The 22,516-nt window shown below is 38.9% G+C and overlaps 2 protein-coding genes across 2 annotated transcripts; both read right to left on the reverse strand.

Moving 5' to 3' along the window:
- Window positions 1-103: 103 nt before the first annotated feature.
- On the reverse strand, window positions 104-5,830 carry tigarb (TP53 induced glycolysis regulatory phosphatase b). The gene is made up of 6 exons (XM_062443854.1): window positions 5,768-5,830; window positions 5,430-5,467; window positions 4,895-5,016; window positions 2,266-2,343; window positions 2,052-2,162; window positions 104-1,064 (listed from the first exon to the last, which is right to left on the reverse strand). Exons 1-6 carry the CDS (start codon window positions 5,797-5,799, stop codon window positions 639-641), a joined length of 807 nt encoding a protein of 268 aa, XP_062299838.1. The 5' UTR covers window positions 5,800-5,830; the 3' UTR covers window positions 104-638.
- A 4,331-nt stretch (window positions 5,831-10,161) lies between these two features.
- On the reverse strand, window positions 10,162-21,828 carry LOC134004506 (G1/S-specific cyclin-D2-like). Its single transcript, XM_062443807.1, has 5 exons — window positions 21,472-21,828; window positions 20,393-20,608; window positions 16,897-17,056; window positions 13,776-13,924; window positions 10,162-10,427 (listed from the first exon to the last, which is right to left on the reverse strand). The coding sequence occupies exons 1-5, from the start codon at window positions 21,664-21,666 to the stop codon at window positions 10,263-10,265; spliced, it is 885 nt and encodes a 294-aa protein (XP_062299791.1). The 5' UTR covers window positions 21,667-21,828; the 3' UTR covers window positions 10,162-10,262.
- Window positions 21,829-22,516: the final 688 nt, after the last annotated feature.

Consider the following 22,516-nt stretch of genomic DNA (forward strand, 5'->3'; position numbering starts at 1 on the left):
AAAGTGATTCTTCCACTCTTTCCCTACACATTATGTATCAGTACAAGAAAAAGTACTTCAGTGCTCAGTGAGTCTTCAGTTTTAAGATTTAATCTCTGTAGTACTCATATAAATAGATCTCAATTTACTTTGTTACATCAACCTTTTTTGTTCAACACAAACTCAACAAAAAAAAAGTGTTATATTATATTGCACTAGTAAAACGAGTAGCAACACAATCACAACACAAGGGAGACACATCAACTTAAATGCCACTTTCACTGACCGTGTTCAATAACACATTAAATAGTTTGACTTTGGTATAACATGATAAAAGAAGTGATAAGAATAACATGATTAAAAACTGGCCTACAGTAGAGAGGACGATTTGAAATGCTTTGATAATACAGTACTGCACACTCAGAGGTTATTATTATGATTACTAATTCACAGCAAAACACACAGATACAGATTACTGAGAAAAGATTATTTTACCCTGTACGTTGTTTGATGTGCATTGTTGATGCAGTTACTCACAGTGAAGCTCTGTGGTAACTTTGACTCCCTTTAGTGTTCATAATAGTTCTGTTTTCACTCATACTGTGTATATGTGCACGCACGCAGTTTGCATACAGAAACTTTTTTACTCTTCTGTTACATTATTCAGCAGCAGCTGTGAAGTCCTCCAGGTGGTCCTTTCTGTTGGTAAAAACACAGCGAGCAGCAGAGAGCACCGGGCCGGGCTCGGACTTGCTCAGGGTGAGAATGAAGCGGCTGATGCCCGTGTTTGGACACGGTGAGAACAGGTGGGACATCTTCACTCCTGGAGGCAGAGAGCACTTTAAATCTTCTACAAGGTGCCTGATGGCCACACGGATGTAGGCGCCGTGGCTCACCACCAGAGCGTGGACTGTCACACCCTGGAGGCCATCGTCAGCCGAACCGTCGGGAGCGACATCCGAGGCAGCAGCCGCTGTCACGTTCGCTGCGGTCGCACCCCCAGAGGCATCCGGTGCTGACCAGCTGTGCTCATCCAACAGTCGCTCGAAAAGGACTTTGAGGAATTTTTTAAAACGCAGCTTAACCTGGAAGCAAGGTGACATGAATCAGAACTTAGAGGTGAACGATCAAACTGGAAAGACTCCTTAACACCAGCAGGTGTGAGTGAAGTGAGAGCCAGAGAGTCAAAACTGAACAATGTATCATCTGCAGAAGGTTTTTCTTCATGTTTTCTGCTCTTGAACATATGAAAAATAAAAGCTAAAATCATCAGTTGATTTATCAAAAAATGTATATGCAACTATTTGGGTAATTAATTAACTGTTTTAAGTCATCATTCAAGCAACATGCTCTAAAATTGCTAGTTGAAGCTTCTTTAATGCAAGAATTTATTTAAATAAATTTAAATTTTAAATCATTATGGTCAATTTGTTAGCAAACAGTTGCTTATTTATACATCCAGCAGTTATAGAGAGCAACATAATCATTCAGAGTTCTCTTTAGTTCTGTTTTTGCTCCCTCCATAGCTGCTAAATGCTCCACTATGTTCACCAGCTAGTCTACAGCTGACTGTGTCTATTTGCCATTTGGTGCTGAGCAGGTAGCGTACTGCAGGTTTTAAGAGCTGCCTGTTGTGGCCGAAAATAACAATTTTAAATTTTTTTGAAAATATTAAACTTTCCTTTGTCTTAACTCTATAAAACGTTGTTGAATTACCCAAGAAAGAGTATAGTCTGTATTGACTGTTTCTTATTATTCCAAAAGACACTGAGATGAATGTGTGTATAAAAAAAGGGAAAACTAGTCCATGTGTTTAAGCAGTAGTAGTTAAATACTGCTAATCGTGCAACTTTACCCAGATCTATTAATATGCATGAATTAGCTTCAGGTTGTAAGAAATATACACATTCAAAGTCTACTTCATTGACTTTTAGGTTTTTTTTAAAATGAAATGACCCACAATGAACACTGCATGGCGCTGTTGTACAGGCAACACTCTCTTGACCTTCAGTTCAACAGTATTGAAACTAAATCAGTGTCCAGATGATGAATCCTGAATGTGTCTGACTCACCTGGTCTAAAGTCTCGCCTCCTGGAGGGGTGTAGTCACGGCATGACTGACCAGCAGCGTTCGCCATGTTCTTCAGATCCTCTTTGGGACGGCCTTCAGCAATGCCGAAACCCTGAAGAGACCGCAAAATAACAATTCAGAGCTCGGTAAGGAAACTCTTGTACCACATGTAAAACTTTTGATATTTAAAGTAGATGAAAGGCAGCAGATCTTACCCTCTCTCTGAGTAATGGCTCCAAAACCATCTCCATGCCAGAAGAATGAGTATTCTTCCTCAGAATGATTTCAGCTGTCTGACAAAAGGAAACATCATCTGGAAATTACTGACTCAATACATTAATAAGTGCCAAAACAACATATAAGCCATTATTTCATCGTCTGCATCAGTGAGTCAAAGAGCTCTGAGACAGGATGTGCGAACACATGATTATAGAAAGACGAAGAGGGTCTGAAGCCCCGAATGTGACCCTGTGGGCTGATGAGAACCTTCAAAATGAGTTTTTTTAGTTAAAGGTCCAATCTAGAGCTATAACTATTACTCAATTGATCAATTAGTTGATCGATAGAAAGTTAATTGGCAACTATTTTGATAGTTTTAGTCATTATTAAGAAAAATGTACAAATATTTGATGTCTGAAGCTTCTTAAATGTGAGAATTTGAAGGTTTTTTGTGTCATACATGCTAGTAAACTGAATCTTTGTAATTTTGATTGCTTATCAGACAAAATATGATATTCAAAGAAATTATAATAAGCATTTTTTGCTATTTTCTGACATTTTATAGACAAAACGATAAATCGATAATGAAAATAATCGTTGCTTGCAGTCCTCATCCAATCACAGAGCTTTTTTTGCGTCTTTGTGCTGCTGATTATTACATATTAACACAAGTTGTTGTAATTAATCATTTATAAATGATACAACAAATTAAGCTGTCAGGAACTGTTGATGTACTGTTTAACTTGTACATGTTTACAAAGAGGAATCTGAGGCTAATCATAGGCAGAGTCTTACAACACTACTCACTGTAACTACAGGAAGAATTGTGTGACATTTGTCTCCATGACATTTGCCAGGTCTTAAATAAAATATTCATTGATTCAAGCGTGTTGCACAACAGTCATGGTCCTGGGAAATTCCAACAAACTGCATGAGTGTAACTCTACTGATGACCCATGAAATCCACCTACAACCCATCTGTAAAATTTCCCATATCTCCCATATGTAAATCTGACGCTGTGACAGCTGAGACGAAACAGCAACCTTCCATCTGCGCAAATTTTAGGTGGTTTTACAGTTTTCTGAAGCCATACATGAAATCCTTCAACTGAAGTGAGAACACACACACACAAACACACAAAAATCAACATAAGAAATCTAAAAACTAGGGACACAAATCATGAAAAGACCAAATCAAACAATGCATTAGTCCATTTAAATACTTTACGACTTCCCCGCCCTACCTATGGGACTCAGCTTGAAGACCACTTTTTCCAAAGGAAGCTGTATATCAACGGGTCACAAATATGTGGTTTCAAGGCTCATTTATTTTCATAAAAGTGCTGTTGCTCTAGTTTTTGGCGAAGGTTACTCAATAAGGAGTAAATAGTGCATTTGTAGGGGGGACTACAGGCTGTGGAGTGATACATATTTAGTGCTCTGGTGAGTCTACACAGCAGCAGGACAGTCTACATGGGATTGACTCAAAATAAACTGCAGTGGTCATGTTCATAAAAATCACATATAACATAGTGCGACAGTGCAGCTTATTTAGGTGTTTATAATAGTTTTTTCAACCACAGTGGAGATCTATCGCATATATATTGGCTTGATTTTTGTATTTTTATGTCATATGTTGGCAATATGTCTGAACAATCTGAGAGCTACTGATATCCTCAATATCTTGTGTTTCCGTTATTCTATTAGATTTGCTAACCTTAAACTAATCTATAAATGCTGAAGTAGTCAGATTGCTCAGGTGCTCAGTGACCTGGTGGTTCCTCTTAGGATTTCAGGTTCTATAACACAAGGTGCATCTACTGGGAATTGTAATCCGCCCTTTTGTAAATCATCATTTGGACAGACGGCTTTCTCTGTTTGCAGGATCGACATGTGGAACTCTTTACCCACAGAACTCAAAATAGATCCTGACTGGGAACATTTTAAACTTAAACTGAAACAGCTTTTAAACGTGGGATCAGATCTGGTGCTTGTTGTTTTTTTTTGTTTTTTTTTAACTTTATTTTTATTGAGTCATTCAATTTACAATATAATGGAGAAAAAGAAAAGGAACAAGAAAGAAGAACAAGGAAGAAAGTGCACAGACGGAAAAATGTACGCAAATATATCGTTACACAGAGAAAGATATAACAATATGTATATAAGCGGTAGATCCAAGGTTTAGAGTTACTTCAATCATTTTTGTTCTGTTTATCCACAGTCTACTCTTCTTGTCAAAACAGGACTAAACCATTCACACACTAGTGTACAACAAGACTGAGAGAGCACATCAAATAGGACCTGGTGCTTGTTGTTTTAAGAAACTTCTATGCTATGTTTGTGAGTTTGTGTTTTGTGCTGCTTTATACATACATTGTTGTTGAGTTAGGTGTTGTAATCTATGCACATGTATTGTTGAGTCTTGTGCAGTTTCATATGTATTTTACTGTTGAGTTTTATGTATTTTAAAAGCCCATCTAGTAACAGGCACTGCAAGCTAGATTAGGCTACAAATACTGTGGTCAGGGAGGGAAATGAACAAATAACCTAAATAAAATAAGGTTCAAGAAAGTAATCATGCTCATTTTTCTCAGCCCAAACTAAATATAACTGAGTCTGAATTACCTGCACAGCCCGCTGTAGGTTGCTGACGAACACATTGTGGAATGTGATGTCTGCGAGGTATCGTCCTGCGGCCTCGCCCTGCTGTATACCTGTCTCTGACAGGAGAGTGTCCACACCTTGACCTATAACACAAAGTACAGTCGGTGATGATTTCACTGTCTACATTTATGGGATGTCTGCAGATTAAAGTACAAACTCTTCAGAGCAAGCAAGAGCACATTAGATTTCATGTTTTCATCTTAAAACACATAGCCTAATGTAGTATTAGTCATATCCACTCATGCTTTAAATTAATGGTTCTGAGGGGGATGCAGGCAAAAAATGAATGACACAATGTCATAATGTATGATTATTTTGGTCATATTTCATAAATTTTCAGTAATAAAGCATCTAAAAGCAATAATCTTATCAGATGGGGGACCCTGTGATAGAATCTTATCAACGGGGGTCTGTGTTTGTCTCAGTTTAAGGGTGAAAAGTTTGAGAGCCACTGCATTAAATGACAGTGCGGATAAACAGATATGAATTAACTCACCTTGCAGCAGTTTATCTCTGTTGTACTGTGTTTCTCCACTGTGTGAACACATAGAAATATGTTTGAATTGAACGTGTGAATAACATTAAGGTCCTTTTTTTTTTAAACACACACACACACACACAGTCACCTACTAGTTAAAACTAAAACACGACTATGGCACGTTTGCTAAGTTACTCCAGTCATGTCTAAAAGCTGCACATTGAGCCGCCATGCTTCATTGGCGCCACCTGAAAGGTCGTACTGCGTCTGGACAACAATATTAACATTACCAATTCACTCATGTTAAAGTCTTCTGTACGTATAAAACCAATGTCAGCCTGTAAATAATCACTTACTGTCGTATGAGCGTTAAACTAAATGTAAACATTTTCAGCTGCTGCTCTCGTCGTACTTCCTGGTTGGTTCATCTGCAACCCTGTGACGTAGCCCTTTGCGTCATGACGTCACTCACATCGCACTGCAGAGCTGCGTCAGACCAAAATATTAGATGTATGTAAAATACTCCAATTAGTATAATAACTTGAGTCTGATGTGATTTTTGCATTTAAAAAAAAGGTTAAATTATTTTTGTTAAAATCCTTAAAATCACATCTCCTCATTCGCCCTCATTAAATAAGCCAGAATCTATGAATATGCAAATATATTTCATTTGAGAAGTTTAACAAACTATTTTTGATGTCCTTAAAACTGAATTTTAAATGAGCACAAAGAAACTTTCCACTTTTCAGCAGATAAATGTAAAAACAGCCTTTTACGATATGATAAGATATTCCTTTACTTGTCCCACCATAGGGAAATTGACATCATTAGAGCAGCAAAGTGGACAGTAAAAATAGAAGTGTCAATAGAAAATAATGAAGAACAATAACTAATAAGTACAAAAGCAATAAATAGAACAATGGTAGTTAAAATATATAATAAAATAGACGTAACATTATGCAATATTGGTGTTGAGTGATAACATATCCGAGATTCATATTGTTATTGCACATCAAACTCAGGTATACTATCATTATTATTGTTGTATTATTGTATATCAATGTTATTATATCATTATTTCAGTGTCAAACTGTGCACATACATCATTCTGCACAGTGAAGCTCAAACATCCGACTGAAAGAACAAGGAGGAATAATTATGGAAATGAAAAACCTATTTCAATATTCATCTGGACAACTGACTGTTTATTATGAACTCATCCTTTTGTAGTATTTTGCCACAGACAAAAGCACTTGTTCTTGTATTACTAACAAAATGTAAAAAAGTATTGTTCAAAATTCTACATTGAATTTATCCGGTTAAATAAGTCTTTAGAAAGATTTAAACTGAATATGCATGCTATACTATGCATGTTGTTTTTTTTATAATTTAGATAGCAAGATGGCATTTCATTTATTTTTTCACTGGCCCCATTCAAACTTCAAACTTCAAACTTTCTAAATAAATAGAAAAATAGATACCAATGTATAAATTAATATATTTGATCTTGTGTTGTATTTTGTGTTTTGTGGGATGGAAAGCAATATGAACATATGTAAATTCAGCTTCTGATAATTTTTGGTAAATTTCACATAAATATCTTGTTTTAAATGATTTGATAATGAGCGGAAGCAATATGACCCCCTTAATTGAACATGTAGAAACAAGAAAAAAATGTTTTTCTCTTTTATGTGACAGTTGTGTACCTGTACTGTATATTAGTTGCAAATAATGAAAGTTCATAAATACATAAAAAGCACTTCTTCTTCTAGTCTCACTGTTCATGTTTTTTGTGGATTAATCGCCCCCTGGTGGCAATTGAGAGGGACAAACAAACCGAGACAGACACCAGTCAGACACACAGGAAGAACATATGAATGAGTCATGTGAGGATTTTTAGCCAATTTATTGAGGAGATATTGTTGAGGTACACTGTGTGGTTGCACATGGGGATAGTGGGAGAGAGGTTTTTGGAAATAACAACCACACTCTGTTAAACATTCTGGTGGTTTACACTTCACCTAAATGTGTACCTCAAAAAAACAAAAAACTAAACAAAACAAAAAATCCACTTTATTCCGATGAACTGATCTCGACATGCCAAAAAAACTCCAAAGAATGAAAGAAAAACCAAACTTTTTTTTTTGTCTTTCCAATACATGTATAACATACATTAAAGGCTGTTTAATGACTTAGCACCACATTAATGAAATAACCTATTTTTAAAGTACAGTCACTTTAAACAGCTCAGTGGATTCTGGTGGAAAACTTTTCCCAATTTAAAAGAGGAAGGGAAACACCGTCCTCCATCTCATCCAGGATTAAAAAAAAAGTGAAACCCGTCCAACAAAATTCAGAGTGAAAACGACATGTGTGATGTGAAGTGTGATGAGGTAATGCGAGATGGGCTCTCGCTCTATCCGTCCAATTAACCTGAGGTACACAAACATTAACAAAGAAGCAGCAAGAATATGATAGTATATAAAAAGATACAAATGAAAAAGACTAAAAACATGCTAATCAAAAAGATCGGCAAACACGAGTACTTCCAGTCCCGCACCAAACTGTTACGTTCCCTCCAGTACACACATATGACAAGAAAAGCAAAAGAACATATACAAAAATTCATATAGCAGCACACGAGTGAATTACAATAAGATCTTTGTGTAAGACAAGAGAGAAAAGCTTCATAGCAGCAAGAGAATGATGTGTATAATCAATTGTTTTCACTTTGGAGTTATCTCATTCAAATTATACACAAATCCTTTTAAAAGCATTAACATGTTTTTTCCTGTTTAAAGCACTTTTTTTCTTTTTTGGGAAACAAACATTTTGGCTTTTGCACAACAGAACATGAAGGGATCAACAATTTAGAAAAACGATTTCTGTTCTAAATTGTGACGAGGATTTCTCGCATTTCTGCTCACGACAGGGCTGAAATTTATTATATACAGTCTAGCTTTCACACCATTTAAACCCCCTACCCATGTCTATAATGGGGTAAAAAACCTTAAAAAAAAAATTAAAAAAAAACAGAAAATGGCAGTTTTATAACTTCAGTTTTGAGAGCAGTTTAATTTTAAAAAACTAAAAAATTCAGAATATTAAACCTCTTTGAAAGAACTATTGTAGGGTTTTGGCTATGAATGAACAAAGAAATAAGGTTAAACGAACAAACTAAAAAAAAACTAAGTCTACACTTTAGTTTATATACTATTATATTATAAACATGGAATATTCTACACACCTGTCGGGGCGTAGCTTTCAAGACAATGTGCGTCACGCCATGGGAATCCAGCCCCAAAAGAATCAAATAACTTAAAAGAAAAAAAACTAGAACTGAAACGAAAAAAACTAACAAAAAACCCCCCAAAAAATTTCAAATAAAGACCCTAATAACCCACAAACTCTCCTCGACCACTATCCCCTTACCATTTTTAAGGAGTGTGTTTCAAAAGTGCATCAATATTGTTCCTATCCTCCCTCTCTGCAAAAAATAAACTTAAAAAGGTCAAATGGTAAAATTGATAACAGGAGAAACTGCAGCAAAGACAATCTGAACCCAGAGGATTCTTCCTCCTCCTCCTCTTCTTCTTTCTCCTCCTGTGTCACTCAAGTAACGTACAACTGCAGAATCATTATATAGCTAAAGTTAACATCCCCACCATCATTTCTCTATCATTCATCAATCCAGACTTCTAGCAATTTCCTCCATTTTGCACATGCTTTCCTTTTCCACGAAAAAACTTCACAAAAACCCTTCGACTTGGACCCGTTTCCCCTCAAACCTTTTTTTTTTTTTTTTTTTTTAAACGAACATGCTGAATCTCCTTTCTCTAATAACATTACGTCCTTACTATCTGTCTTCAGCTAAAATCTCATGCAACTACTAAAACACTCTTTAAATGCTCTCTTAACATGTTGGAGCTAGAACAAAATAACAATTATAATAATAATAATAATAATGATGTAGCCCCACTGAATTCATATACATGTACATACTGTCTCGTTAACATACCGGCCCTCTTGATTTAGCAGTAAAATCAAGACCTAAAGAACTTACATATCCTCTGTAGCCTATTAACCTTTCAGACAGTAGCCACTGCTCCAGACCTCTCTCAAACCCCCTCTTCGCATCCCTCCTCTGTGAGCAGGCCCAGCCCACTCCCGGCCAGCACTATTCAGCATAAATAGTCGCAGGTGCACATTATGCTAGATAGAGAGGGCGGCTAGCTACAGTAGCGTTCCTCTGACTGGATATCAGCTTGGTTTAAATGCCATGTACTGTATAAATCAGCATATCAATCACAACACTACTAAACAGGGTTTTCCTGCACAAATGAATACGAATCACGCGTGAGGAAAGAAAACCCAATAAAAACTATGAATTGATAACTGTTTGCTAAAGATGATAAAAGAGTAACGTAACTAAATACTAGCTAAATATACATTATTTATCATATTTATTTTTAATAGGTGGTATCAAAAGAATATTTCATATAGTTATACTATTTTTTTTTTTCAAGTATGAAAATATATTCAGGTTTCCTCTCTGGAAAAACCTAAAAAAGGCACTATCAAGTTTTCAAGAATTATTTTTTTTTTTTTAAATATCTTGTTGATTAAATGTGGCCCACACAAAAAGCTTTTGGTATGAATGGGGCAAAAAATCAAAACAAAACAAAAAACAACTAGAAATTTCTTAAATTCTAAAAGGTTCATAGATTGTCACACCATCGCTCGTGGGGGGGGGGGGGGCTTGGCGAAGATACCGGCAGAGCACACGCCCGCCCTCGCTCCTTAGTTCATTGGTGGACAGACGTGACTGGTGTTTCAGGCGGCGACGGGAGTTCATAAGTTGACATCGCGTACATCTGTCGGGGTGCTGGATTGGTCTTGCTGCTCCCTCGCCTTGTTGCCCGCTCTGACCCCGGTCTCCTGCCGGTACTGTTGGCCCTGCTGCAGGCTGGTGGCCAACACACGCTCTATCTGCTCCTGGCATGCCCTCAAACAGTCCTGGAACAAAGAAGGGTGAGAAGTTGTTACTCACACACGCCTCAATTACATATCTGCTTGAGTTAAGATGCATTTAAGACAAGCCGAGCATTTTCACAGCTATCTGTACGAGGGCTGAAGGCTGGGTAATTGGACAAAATCAAATATCAAGATATTTAGAGACAACACCTGTGCCATATCACTGTATTATTATATCTAAAATCTAAGATGATATCTAGTCTCATATGTTGATATGTTACAAAGCCCTACTTGGGCTCCAACTAACGAATATTTTCTAAGTCAATTAATCTGCTGATATTTTTCTCGAATAACCAGTGAAAAATGTCTGTTCTAGTTTCTTAAAGCCCAAGGAAGTCTTTAAATATCTTCTTTTGTTGGATGAAATGTTCAAAATCCAGAAAAATTGGTTTACTATTATGTATGACCTCTCAAATCCTCACATTTGAGAAGTTGCAACCAGCAAATATTTTGCATTTTTGCAAAAAAAAAAAAAAACACCACAAAAAAACGATTATTTGATAATTAAAATAGTTGATTTCCGTTGATCAGACTTTTCATTTAATGGACTAATAACAGCTCTAATCTGTACACCTGCATGCAGACAGTCAGAAACATGCATGTCTGGCACATCTGAAGTGCAAGTTGTTTAACGGCTTTGGTCACATGCGTGGCATACCAGCAGGGAATTATGTGTCTGCAGGTTGGTGGTCCTGTTTTCATCATGACCAGAACAATGGGTGCCAGCACGCTCTAAACCAACAACGGGCACCGAAACGCTCTGACACGAGACCGGAGCACGTCTGAGGTATGAGCACAAGGTTGGGGGGGGGTGGGAGGGAGTCAGGGGTCCTAAAAGAGCTCTGCGGTCTAGCAGCGAACAGATGAACACATCTGAAACTCTGGACTCCCTTTCTTCCCCCCCCCTCCCCTTTGGGTTTACAGTTCGGTCAGTCCCATGAGGAGGTCTAGAGGAAATGGCTTTGACCTACTGCACCCTAACCCTGAGTTTGGGTGTAAAACAGAATATGGGACAGTGGGACCGGATGTTTTTGGACAGCTTCTCCTGTGAAAGGGGATCCTCCTGCTGTCTCCGTCCCTCTCCGCCTCCTCCAGCAGGTCTGCGTGGAGATGTGGGAGGTCTGCCTCAGCGAGCTGGCTGCAGGACCCTTTAAAGAATGCACCGAGGCTCGCAAAGAGGCCAGCATTCCTTTGAAATGTACGGATAATTGGAACCCGATGGGCTGCAGTCGGAGCGCCTGTTGTGACGGCTGGGTTGCGGGGCCCACGTCGCCAAGGCAACGTAACCACAAATCCAAGAGGCAATCATGTTGTTCCTCTGGCCAGTTGGCTGTGGCCCTTCTGGATTTTTAAAAGGTCTGCTAGGTTGCTAAACTGGTCCTCTGGTGTCACAAGATACAGTGACAATGAAAACACATACCGGGATAAATATACATGGTGTATGTAGTGTGACTGCTGTTTCTAAAAAAGACACATTTGCTATGACGATCCGTGTATCAAATCGTGCGTAATTATTTGTAGATGTAACTGTTTTACTTAATGAGTTATGAATATTTTAGTATGATCCCAATAGATATTAGGGATGCACCGAAAATTCGGCCACCGAAAATGGCCCAAAAGCGCATTTTCGGTTTTCGGCCAAAATACTTTTATCACCGAAACAACACGGCTGAAACTGAATGTTGTGATGACACAAACAACAACCGCGGCCAGCACACGCTTGTCTGGATAAGCGCCAACATGTCTGCAGTGTGGACATATTTCAATATAATCTCTTGCCCCCTTTGAGCAGCTAACTAAAGAGATCAGCTCCTCTGATGCATCTGTAGCAGACGTTATTCCTTTAATTGCAGCACTAAAGCGTCTTCTAAGCAAAGAGGTTGAGACGGACCACGGAGTGAAAACAATGGAAAGTACACTCTTAGAGTCTGTCAGCACACGTTTCACTCAGATCTATTCGGATCCTCTGCACTTCATCGCGACTGTACTTGATCTGCGTTATAAAGATCATTACTTGGATGTGGGATTAAAGCAGCGCGCAAGAGAAATGATCCATTGCCATGATGGATGCGAAGAACCCGCTTGCAGACGGAGAAGCGCACAGCGCAGGAGAAGGAGAGCAGAAAAAAGGACTCGTCTCTCTGCACCAGATGAGATCTTTTGATACACTCTTATGTTGTAGGCCTACAGAGAAAATATTGTTATATCTTTCAGCAGTTGCACTTTTAGTCCTACAGAGAACATTTTAAAATGCACTTAACTTAAATGGTGGAAAATTGGTTTTGGGCCTTGGTTTTCTCATTTTCGGTTTTCGGCCAAGAATTTTCATTTCGGTGCATCCCTAATAGATATCCATCATATTAATAACCCAGCCATTCTGCACAGTGCAAACTATTTATATTAGAAAATGCTCAGTATTGCACACCAATCAATAGTCAATGACATCATTATGATGGTGCTTATAGTCTATGAATTGTTAAGAGGTTATGTATTACATTAAAGTCTATGGACGCCCATTCACCCCTGTGTTCAAAATGTACATAACGTCACACTGATCAACTGAACATCATCTTATTATTATCACATTTATAGTTTGAATTATTGTGATATTATATATTACATTAAAGTCAATGGAGGCCTATTAACTCCCATTGTGTTTATAATTTGGTACCTTAAAATATCAAAATGTTCAGTATTGAACAATAATCAAATTTACAAAAGTTCATGATGATGGCATTTAGAGTTTATGAGTTATATGCGGTTATGCATTCAAGCCTAATAAAGCTTCATTCCCCCTCACTGCATCTGTAACTCAGCCAATACACAACTATATACACAAGTGAGTCTTCATATATTTAAACACTCATCCAAATATGTCCAGATGTGTCCAGATGTGTCCATCTTAAATAGACTTGTTTTACTTTACTGGCCTCTCTGGAAAGATGCTCTTAGACTTGATTACGGACATATTCCTCCACCAGGAGGGGCACACAGCTAAAGTGGGAGCCATGCTAAGAAATTGCATGCGTCTTACCACAAGAATGTGGGCTCTGAGTTTTAAGAAGACATTCCCTCTGCCGCTGCTCTTTATAGCAGCAGTCTGGCTCCCCAGCCAAGAGCCAAAAGCTCGCTCTCTCCCTCTCTCTCCATGAAAAGTAAATAGCTTCAATCTGCCACTACTGAAGTCATCTCTATTGTTTACTAAAGAGCCCTTAATCCTGCTTGTGAGACGTTGCCACGAGTATTATTAACAATGCATTGTTGTGTAGCACTACAACTGATGACTAACTACTTGTAGCAGATATAAAGTTCCTTCGCTGTGATACTCACCACCTCTGTGTTGGTGATCTTGGCCAGCAGGTCTGTCAGGTTGTCTCGACTCAGCCTCTGGTCAGCGTGGTCCAGCTGCAGGCCGCAGACAGCAGCTCCCATGCTGCCAGTGGCAATCATGGAAGGAGGGTTCATTGCAAGGCGGTCATCTGGCGAGGAAGGATGAAAGAAAAAATTGATGTGCAGAAATCACATTATTAACTGTGACACAAAAAGCTGAAACACTTAAATCAGCCCAGAGGAAGTATGAGAGACGCATGAGAGGTACAAACATCTGAATTATCTCCAATGTGCACGCTCTGCAATCGAAGCCGACTTTCCCACAGTCTGAATTTCAACAGACGTCGCTGCACGGTGGAACCTGTGTGGTTTCCCCTCATAGAAAATACAGCTCTGATTAGAAAAGCAGAGTAGGAATCCTCCTACTCAGTGAGCAACAAGTTCCAAGAACGACTCCCTCTGGTCCACATCCTGGTCTAAAAAGGCTTTAAGCAACAACAGGCCTGCACTGAGGAAACGGAAGAGGAGGCAGCAACGGAGAGGAGGACAACAAGGAACACCTCCGCAAGTTCTGAACTGAAGATACAGCTTGTGATATGGCCACGACCAGTTTCCGCCTGGTCAGGTATTTTGATTTTATGGGACAACCTGGAGCCATGTTTACAAAGTATCTTATGTTACCTCTAGGAGTCCTCCTACATGGTGCTTTAAGTTCAGAGAGTCTCCTCAGAGCATCTTTGAATGAGGAACTGCAGACTCCTCAAAATCTATGGATGAAGTTTGTGCTTCAATGAATTAACTTACTCTCTATGATTTCAGTGACTCACCTGGACATGACTGGTTAAATAAAATATCCCATTATACACAAGAATACGAGGAATATGTTAATAACTAGATAGCTGGATGTTGTGACTGCATTTATTTATTTACTTGGTGCATTTGGCGAGTGTTTTTGTGTGGAATAAAGTCTTATGAGCACATTTTTGGTTTGATGAATAATTCAAGAGAAATTCAAATTCAGAAGAAATTAGCTTGTATAAGTTCACTAAGTTGGTGTTTATACAAAACGTGGACACGATGAAGAGTATTGCTTGTAACAGCTGATTGAGCAAGCTGGGTGTGTTTACTGGAATGAGGCTTCAGCCGCCTGAGCAAGTCAAATAAAGTTGATATCTGCCACGTTTATAATCCTTTTAGTCAAAATGTCCCACTATGTCTTGACGAACAGCGTTTCAAAGAAGGAATTTATCACTAAAAAGACTGCAACTTTGAAAGAGTTTCATCAACTGAAGCTTCATATTAGCTTCAAGCAACTTTTAAATATATTTTTGCACAGAAGGAGGGCTGTAGATTGTCCCCTATCACTTTTATTGTAAGTGCATTATGAAGGGATCTTCTAATGGTCATTATGAACAGGAGGAATGATTACAGCAAGAAAAGCATGTGTCAATGTTGATTTTAGCAACAGACTCATGTTTTAGGACAGATTTGAGCTACTTTTATTGCTAAAATGCTTCGTAAATAGCCTGCCACACCCCTTATTTTCAGGAATTCCTGCTAACTCTGCCTCTTAGGAACTGTTTTTTTTTAGCTTTGGGAAGTTTTGTCAAAATAGCCCCTGGTGTATTTTTCCACAATTACAACACACAGCCTTCTTCCGGTCTCAGCGAACGTACATGACCAACGCTAATCACAAAAGGGCAGTAACTCAGCACGCACACAATTGTTAAATGCTGCACAAGTCCAAACCAAACCAGCACTGGTGGCCTGATAGCTCTGATTAAAGCCTGCCTCACTACGCCCATCTTCTCCTCTAGGGACCAGCTGTCCATAGGAGGAGCTCCTCCATCATAAGAATAACATCTCAACTCCATATAAAACTCCAAACATTTACATTACTGCACAACCACAGCAGGCCTCCTTTTTTTTCCACTGCGGCTGCTTTGTGCTTGGATAACCAGCTGCTTATGAATAGCAGAGGCAACCACTGAAACACACCCAAATATATATATATATATATATATATATATATATATATATATATATATATATATATATATATATATATATATATATGTACACACTACACACACACACACACATATATATAAATATATTAAAAAGTGTGACACTAAAACTTTGGTAAACAGGGTATGAATCTCATTGAGGGAGCCTATGGTTTCAATAACTAGGCTCTATAAACACGTGCTTATGGGTGAGATCTGACCGCACTAGCGTTTGTGAGGAATTTCACTGCACTGAAGTGACCTCCTTTGTTTTATTTCCCTCATCGAATTAGCTGAAGGAGGTAGCAGATGAAAGGCAGCCTTGTGACAGAGGAGTGCTATATATTATGTGTATTAGGCGATCCTGCAGTAGTACTTCTGTCCAGGATATGAAAATATTAGTGGGATTCCTAGTATAGGCAAAGGAATGCTGTGGAAATTCACCTAGGGAGAGGCCTGAGGGGACATCTGAGTTTGTGCTTCTCCAGAGCCTCCAGAGTTTATTTTGGACACGAGGCCGAGATGGGAGGAGGAAGGAAGATCACTGGATCGGTGCCCTGACTTTTTAAACCTGGAAGCTTCCCTGTCAACAAACAATACAGGGAAAGTAGCACGGGCAGTTCAGCTGCACCTGAGCACGCGTGTGTCTTCTTGTGTACAAGACGCAGCGTGATACACCTTCATCACCACCCGTGTACGTGGCTAATCTAAACAGAGCCGTGATAGGATTTTTCTCAAGCGCTTAGAAGAAGAAACCTGGAAATGACCACTTTAGGCACTCCAGCACAGCTTTTAGCAGCTGGTCCGCTGTTTAGAAGAAAGAGAGAGAAGAAGAAAAAAAAAAAGAAAACTCTACTACAGGCTGTGGAGAGACTAGAAAGTGGATAAGGGAAATGCAGCCAGAGGACTTTGCTGAGAGAAGAAAGAGGTCACAGGCATAGTCACAGATGACTCACGACGGGAGAATGTTGTGTGTGTGGGAATATTCTGCTGGATGTGGAAATAACAGCAGTGAGGCAGCGGAGAGAGCGTGCGAGTGAGCAAACAAGTAAAAGAAAAAAGGTACTTTAAAGAAGAAAAAAAAGAGCACATGAAATGATAAGCAGCTGTGTTACCTGTGGCACAGAGGGCGATGAATGTCAGCGTGTGTTTGCGGACCATGGCCAGCTTGTCTTTGGGAAGGGGCAGCCTGCGTATGATGTGCTCTATAAAATCATTGGGGATGACCGAGGCCATGTTCCACTTCAATTTCCCCAGCACCACCAGTTCCCAGTCCTGAAAGACATGGAAGAGCATAAAAAATACATAAATTATTAAAAGAAAAAGTGTCAGTCATTTCAAATTCAGTTTCTTGGCAGTATCTACTCAGTCAGAGGGTTGAATGGCGTGGTGCCATGATTCCATTGACCGTGAAGAAGATCACAGTCCATCCCTATTCCCAGAGGAAATGGCTCTGTAAGAAGAGCAACATTTCTTGTCTTTATCTCTCCTCGCTGTATCTTATTATCTGCGTGCCTTTCTCATTCCTTGCATCCTTTGAGTTCATATCGCCGCCATGTGACAAGCTTTGCCCCGCTTAGAGGCCCTGCCAGTGAGACAGCTAGCCCCTTCCTTCCTGTCACAAGCCTCAAACAGCTAACAATGAGTTTGCAATGCACAGGCAGCAACATGGAGCTGACTCTTCATACAGTCGGGGCTTTGCAGCACCAGCAAAAACGGTGTACACAAGTCATGATTTCATTTCCTGTCTGTAAATTCCTTTTTTTTTTTTTACAGCCTGCAAATTCACTTAGTGCTTTCAATGTTTTATCACTGCTTTAATATTTAAAATGTGCAACTTCTGACATGCCAACGTGTGCTTAAGTTTGTATTTTAAGATTTAAAAGGTGCAGTGGTGTTTTTGGAAAAAAAGGTACAATGACACTTGTTATAATCACATAGGTCTGGAGAATGGAGAAAAAACAGGTGTCAGGTCACCAGGGACACGTTGATCAAGCTTTTTAAATTCACAGCCAATCAAATGGTAGTCCCAGGGTTTTCATTTCCACCACATGTCATGATGGGCTGTAGAAAGTTTTCATGTAAATGTCCACCCAGTCACACACTTAGTTTCATTATGAGTTGTAACCTGAAATTAGGGAACCATGAATCACAGCTAACTTTGCATTCATAAATTGCCATTTGCACATTTTAAAAATTGAAGTTTGGATTTCTAATTCTACCATTTCTCATCAAGCATTTGGCTGCATCGAAAACACCAGTTTAGGTCTTTTAAAAGCTTTGAAATTGAACACATTTCCTGACATTTCTCATCTTGGTTCCATATAAAGGATTAGATATAAAGGAGGAAGTGGTGTCCCTTATCAAGTCATCTGTTGTCACTTCATGGTATAAAAACCATGATTATTTTATTATGAATATGAGCACAGATGATCTGACTGTGCCCTTACAGTACTGAGTGAAGTATGTATTTCCTGTAAGTTAGCTATATTCATATATACAGTAGGCAGGAAGTAATAAGAGAGATGTGGCTGTCTTTTTTTTTTAGTTATGTTAACGTCAATTAAAAAAAGTGGGGTTACGAGGCTACTGACTGCATGCAAAAGCAACTACATGCAACTTTTTTTCCTCCCCAGCTTAAAATGCTGATGTATTCAATTTCTCACTTTTTCTACGGAGATGTGTCACAGACAACGCAAACGTAGTACAAACCAAAACCCCAACACCGTCAGGGACAGTCCCCCCCCACCTCCCGTCAACAAGCGCTCATCTGCCATCTGAAATGTCAGTCGTCGTTCACATTCACGTCAATTTCCTGTACCTGACCCGCAACACACATGCTACCATTTAACCTATTTTAGCCCCTGTGGAGATTGTTTGACTGTGACATGAGCCGGGGAAGAGGTTTTTCTGTCGGTGTGCTCACTTCCTGGACAGCTGCCCCAACATAACCCCCCCCCCCCCCCCCCCCTCCCCTCCCCTCCCCAACTTCTCTCTTCCAGCTGAAGAACCAGCAGTGGTGTGTTCATTACAAGGAAGAGCCGAAGCATATTTCACTGGCTCTTCACTGCCTTCTCTGTGCATCCTGTGAGGATATCCAGGAATCTGGAGTCTTACGACAATAATGAGCATCGAATGGGACGAATGTCATTTCCCTAAACAGCTGCAGGCAATACAAAAGGACGTATAGAGAGCATGTGGAGCCATTTGGTTCAGATGAGAAGCAGGTTGAACTCTTCAACTGTAATATGGTCCAGAGTTTGATTAGCGGCATGACAGAAAATAATCAGCATCTGTTTTAATAATCGATTAATCAAGCATTTATTCTTTTTTTTTTTTAGCATGAATCAGTTTTTCTGCTTTTCTTTATAGCTGCAACTGATGATAATTTTCTTGATTAACTGCTTTGTTTATAAAATGTAACAAAATAATGTTAAATGCTCATCGTAAGTTTTATAATTCATAATCTGACATCTTCTAAATGTCTCGATCAACAATCCAAAACCTCAAAGATATTAAGTTTACTGCAACATAAAAAAAAGAAAATCCTCACATTGGAGAAGCTGTAAGTGGCATTTTTTGCCTGAAAAATGAATGAAAATTATTTAATTATCATCAAAATAGTTGCAAATTAATCTTGTGTAGAGCTACAATTAGTCAATAGTGATCTATTTGCCATTTTGAGCCATTTCTTCAAAACAACATGACAAAATTCTCTGATTTCAGCTTCTTAAATGTGAATATCTTTTTGTTTCTTGGGTATTCGATGACAGAAAACTGAATATCCTTGAGTTGTGGACTAAACAAGACATTTTAGGTTGCAGCTAGGGCTTTTTTGAAACTATGATCAACTTTTTTCACCATTTTACACTTTTTAGATCAAACGCCTAGTCGATTAATCATCATGAGTTGCGTCAGTCAACCAATCACTCCATCTCTACTTTCCTCTGTCACCTGTGATAAACTGAATCACGGAAAGTTTCAACATATCTATATATTTGCACAAAAGCTCCAGAACAAGCTACTGTGTGGACTTTTGTCTTTTCAGCTTAATATATTTGGGTTTTGGACTGTTGGACAGTCAAAAAACTTAAAGACACTTCCAGTTTAAGGAAACTATAGAAGGACATTTTTCTGACATTTATTAATCAATAATGAAAATAATCAACTTTTCTCTCAAAAAAATACCTCAAAGTTTCCTGGTTGAATACTCACACTCTGATCTTAACATTTAATAAGATTCATGATGGTAAGAAAGTGCTCTAAAGAGATAAACTCCTCTGTTAAAGCATTTTGGCTGTTCTCATAGCATACACTCTTCTGTCTATATCTAGCCGATTCCCAAATCCAAATTCCATACTGCATAACTGGCACTAGATGGCATCACACGCCTCTGCTGTCCACATGGATCCACAGAGAGGATGTGGCTGCATTGTGCACAGCTCCAGTTATAGGGAAAATGGGGACACTTCCTGTGAAACCAATTCAGCCATTATCATTAAAATATCATCCCAAATTGTGACAATACGTTTCCATGCTCCCTACAAATGAATGGGAGGGGGGGCCTCTCTCTCTCAAAACCCACCATTTAGTCAAGTTTGGTCAACTTACCAGCAGTTCCCGCGGCGTGATGGTGTTGTCTGTGTACATGCAAAGTTTTTCTGCTGATAGTAGCCTGCTGTCCTTTAACTTTGATGCCAGGAACATGCACACAGCTCCCAGAAGCTGCAAATAACTCTTTCTTGTGGGCATCACTGCCAAGAATCTGTCCAAATAATTAATGGCTAAAGGGAAGACGTCTTCATTACTCTTCTCTTCTTCACACACCTGAGGAAAGATGATGGAAAAATGTATATTGTGTTATATATTCTGCAAACTAAAGGATATAATAAAAAATAAAATGGGATTATTTACACTAGGGGTGGTTTTCCTACAGGCTAAAGACTATATAAGGCAGATTTTTCCACTGTCTATGAGATGAAGGTTAAATAAATCATTTTAGTTTCTCTTTACTCTGTCAAAGCCTGCAAAGTCAGACAAGGCAACCAAATGAGTTAAATAGGAAGTATTTTTGCCATTAGACTCGTCATCCTTGTTGGGCTTGCCGTCTTTAAAAATATATATATATTGAAACAAAATAAAAAATACATCATCTACAAGCTTTAAAAAGTATGCAAAATGTTCACAAGTCGTGTAAAAAAAGTTTCCGACAGTTTTAACCCAGAAGAGTTTGCTTCCTTTAATTGTTTTATATCTTTTTTAGAAAATGAAAGTGGGTCTGCATGCTCGCCTTGCCATGGAGACTTGAGGCCCTTTTAAAAAATTAATAATAATTACTGAGAAGGGAAAAATGTCGCCTTTTCGATCATGTAAATTTAGATCCACACCTCCTCTGTCGACTGCGATGCCTAATAAGTCAAAAACACCATGGCTTTCAGTGTTAATGAAAGTAAACATCTTGCTTGGGCTACTCCTTTGAAGCTGAGGTGGAATTTCCGACTCTCCCACGCTTTGATGAGTCATTCTCATTCAATTGTCAAATAGGTTAACGCTGACAACTCTCTATGAACGAAAATACCCTTATTTATGAGCCAAAATTAGCCCGAGGATGCCTGTCAACGTGCAGGGAAAAAAAGCATACAATTAAGTTAGCTTGAAGTAGCTCATCATAGCATAAAATACCAACAAACCTCATGCATCCAACCTGCAACCATGCGTCTCATGTAAGGTTGAATATCCTTCTGGACACGCTGGAAATACGAGCACTGGGGTAAAAACTTATCCTCGATTGTTAATAAACTTTGCAGCACTCTGTCATCATAGAGGATGTTTGGGTCAGGCTGGGCTTTCACGGCTGTGTCCGACTCCAAGCAGTACAGCTCCATGTCTCTCGGGCCCCCTACTACTTCTTCTTTCTTTTCTGTCTTCCTCCCACCTCCTCCTCCTCCTGCTCTCCTCAGACTATAATAAAATATAAAAATACGAAATAAATATGGTCACAATGCAGGAGGAGAAGCGCCCAGGACGAAGCATGAGGGTGCTTACTGCAGGAGGTTTGCTGCACCTCTCGGGCTGCTGCTGCTGCTGCTGTTTCTGCGTCTCCTGCTCTCTTTTTCGCTGTCAGGCTTAGAGAAAAAAACTGAATATCCGGATTGGAACCTTTCAAATTAAAAGCAGCTGTGGAAAAAAAACGAAAACCTCTCTACCCCTCTTATACTGGTGCTGCTCTTATAGTCTGACTTCCGGGATTTATTAATCAGTATTTACATGCTTCTTTTTAAAGTCAGCATCCACTCAAAATATATGGGGTTATTTTTCCGGCTTGTTCCTGCAGCTGGATATGTTTGAGATTCACTGTGCAGAATGATGATGAAACTAGAAGAGAAAAGTTTTCTCTGAGCTCATTGAAAATCCAGTTTTTTAAGGTGCGGGCCAGTGAGCTTTAATATATGACATCACAACTAGTTTGGTGGCAGTGGCGATTTTAGACCCTTTTTAGGGGTGCTTTAGCACCTCTAAATTTGATCTCAGCACCCCTAAAAAATAAATAAATTACTATTGTATTATACAACTTTAATTATTGTTGCAAGCCTGTCTGTTAGAGATGGAAAAACACTTATGCTACAGGTTCAAATTGTTTAATTTTAACAGGTTTAATGTACTTTGGATAGTTCTGTCATTAATATATAATCTTTCTCTCAGGGTTCATTAACTATCTCAGGGATCTATCTCTGT

Source organism: Scomber scombrus, chromosome 22 (genome assembly GCF_963691925.1).
Source record: "Scomber scombrus chromosome 22, fScoSco1.1, whole genome shotgun sequence".
NCBI lineage: Eukaryota > Metazoa > Chordata > Actinopteri > Scombriformes > Scombridae > Scomber > Scomber scombrus.

Excerpts from the sequence above, each read along its gene's own strand:
- tigarb (XM_062443854.1), bottom strand. The coding sequence starts at position 5,799 with ATGTTTACATTTAGTTTAACGCTCATACGACA. Across the intron at positions 5,468-5,767 it reads AGTTTAACGCTCATACGACA|TGGAGAAACACAGTACAACA; the intron begins GTAAGTGATTAT and ends GTGTTCACACAG. Across the intron at positions 2,344-4,894 it reads ACCTACAGCGGGCTGTGCAG|ACAGCTGAAATCATTCTGAG; the intron begins GTAATTCAGACT and ends TCCTTTTGTCAG.
- LOC134004506 (XM_062443807.1), bottom strand. The coding sequence starts at position 21,666 with ATGGAGCTGTACTGCTTGGAGTCGGACACAGCCGTGAAAGCCCAGCCT. Across the intron at positions 20,609-21,471 it reads TTGCAGGTTGGATGCATGAG|GTGTGTGAAGAAGAGAAGAG; the intron begins GTTTGTTGGTAT and ends ATCTTTCCTCAG. Across the intron at positions 10,428-13,775 it reads AGATCACCAACACAGAGGTG|GACTGTTTGAGGGCATGCCA; the intron begins GTGAGTATCACA and ends TCTTTGTTCCAG.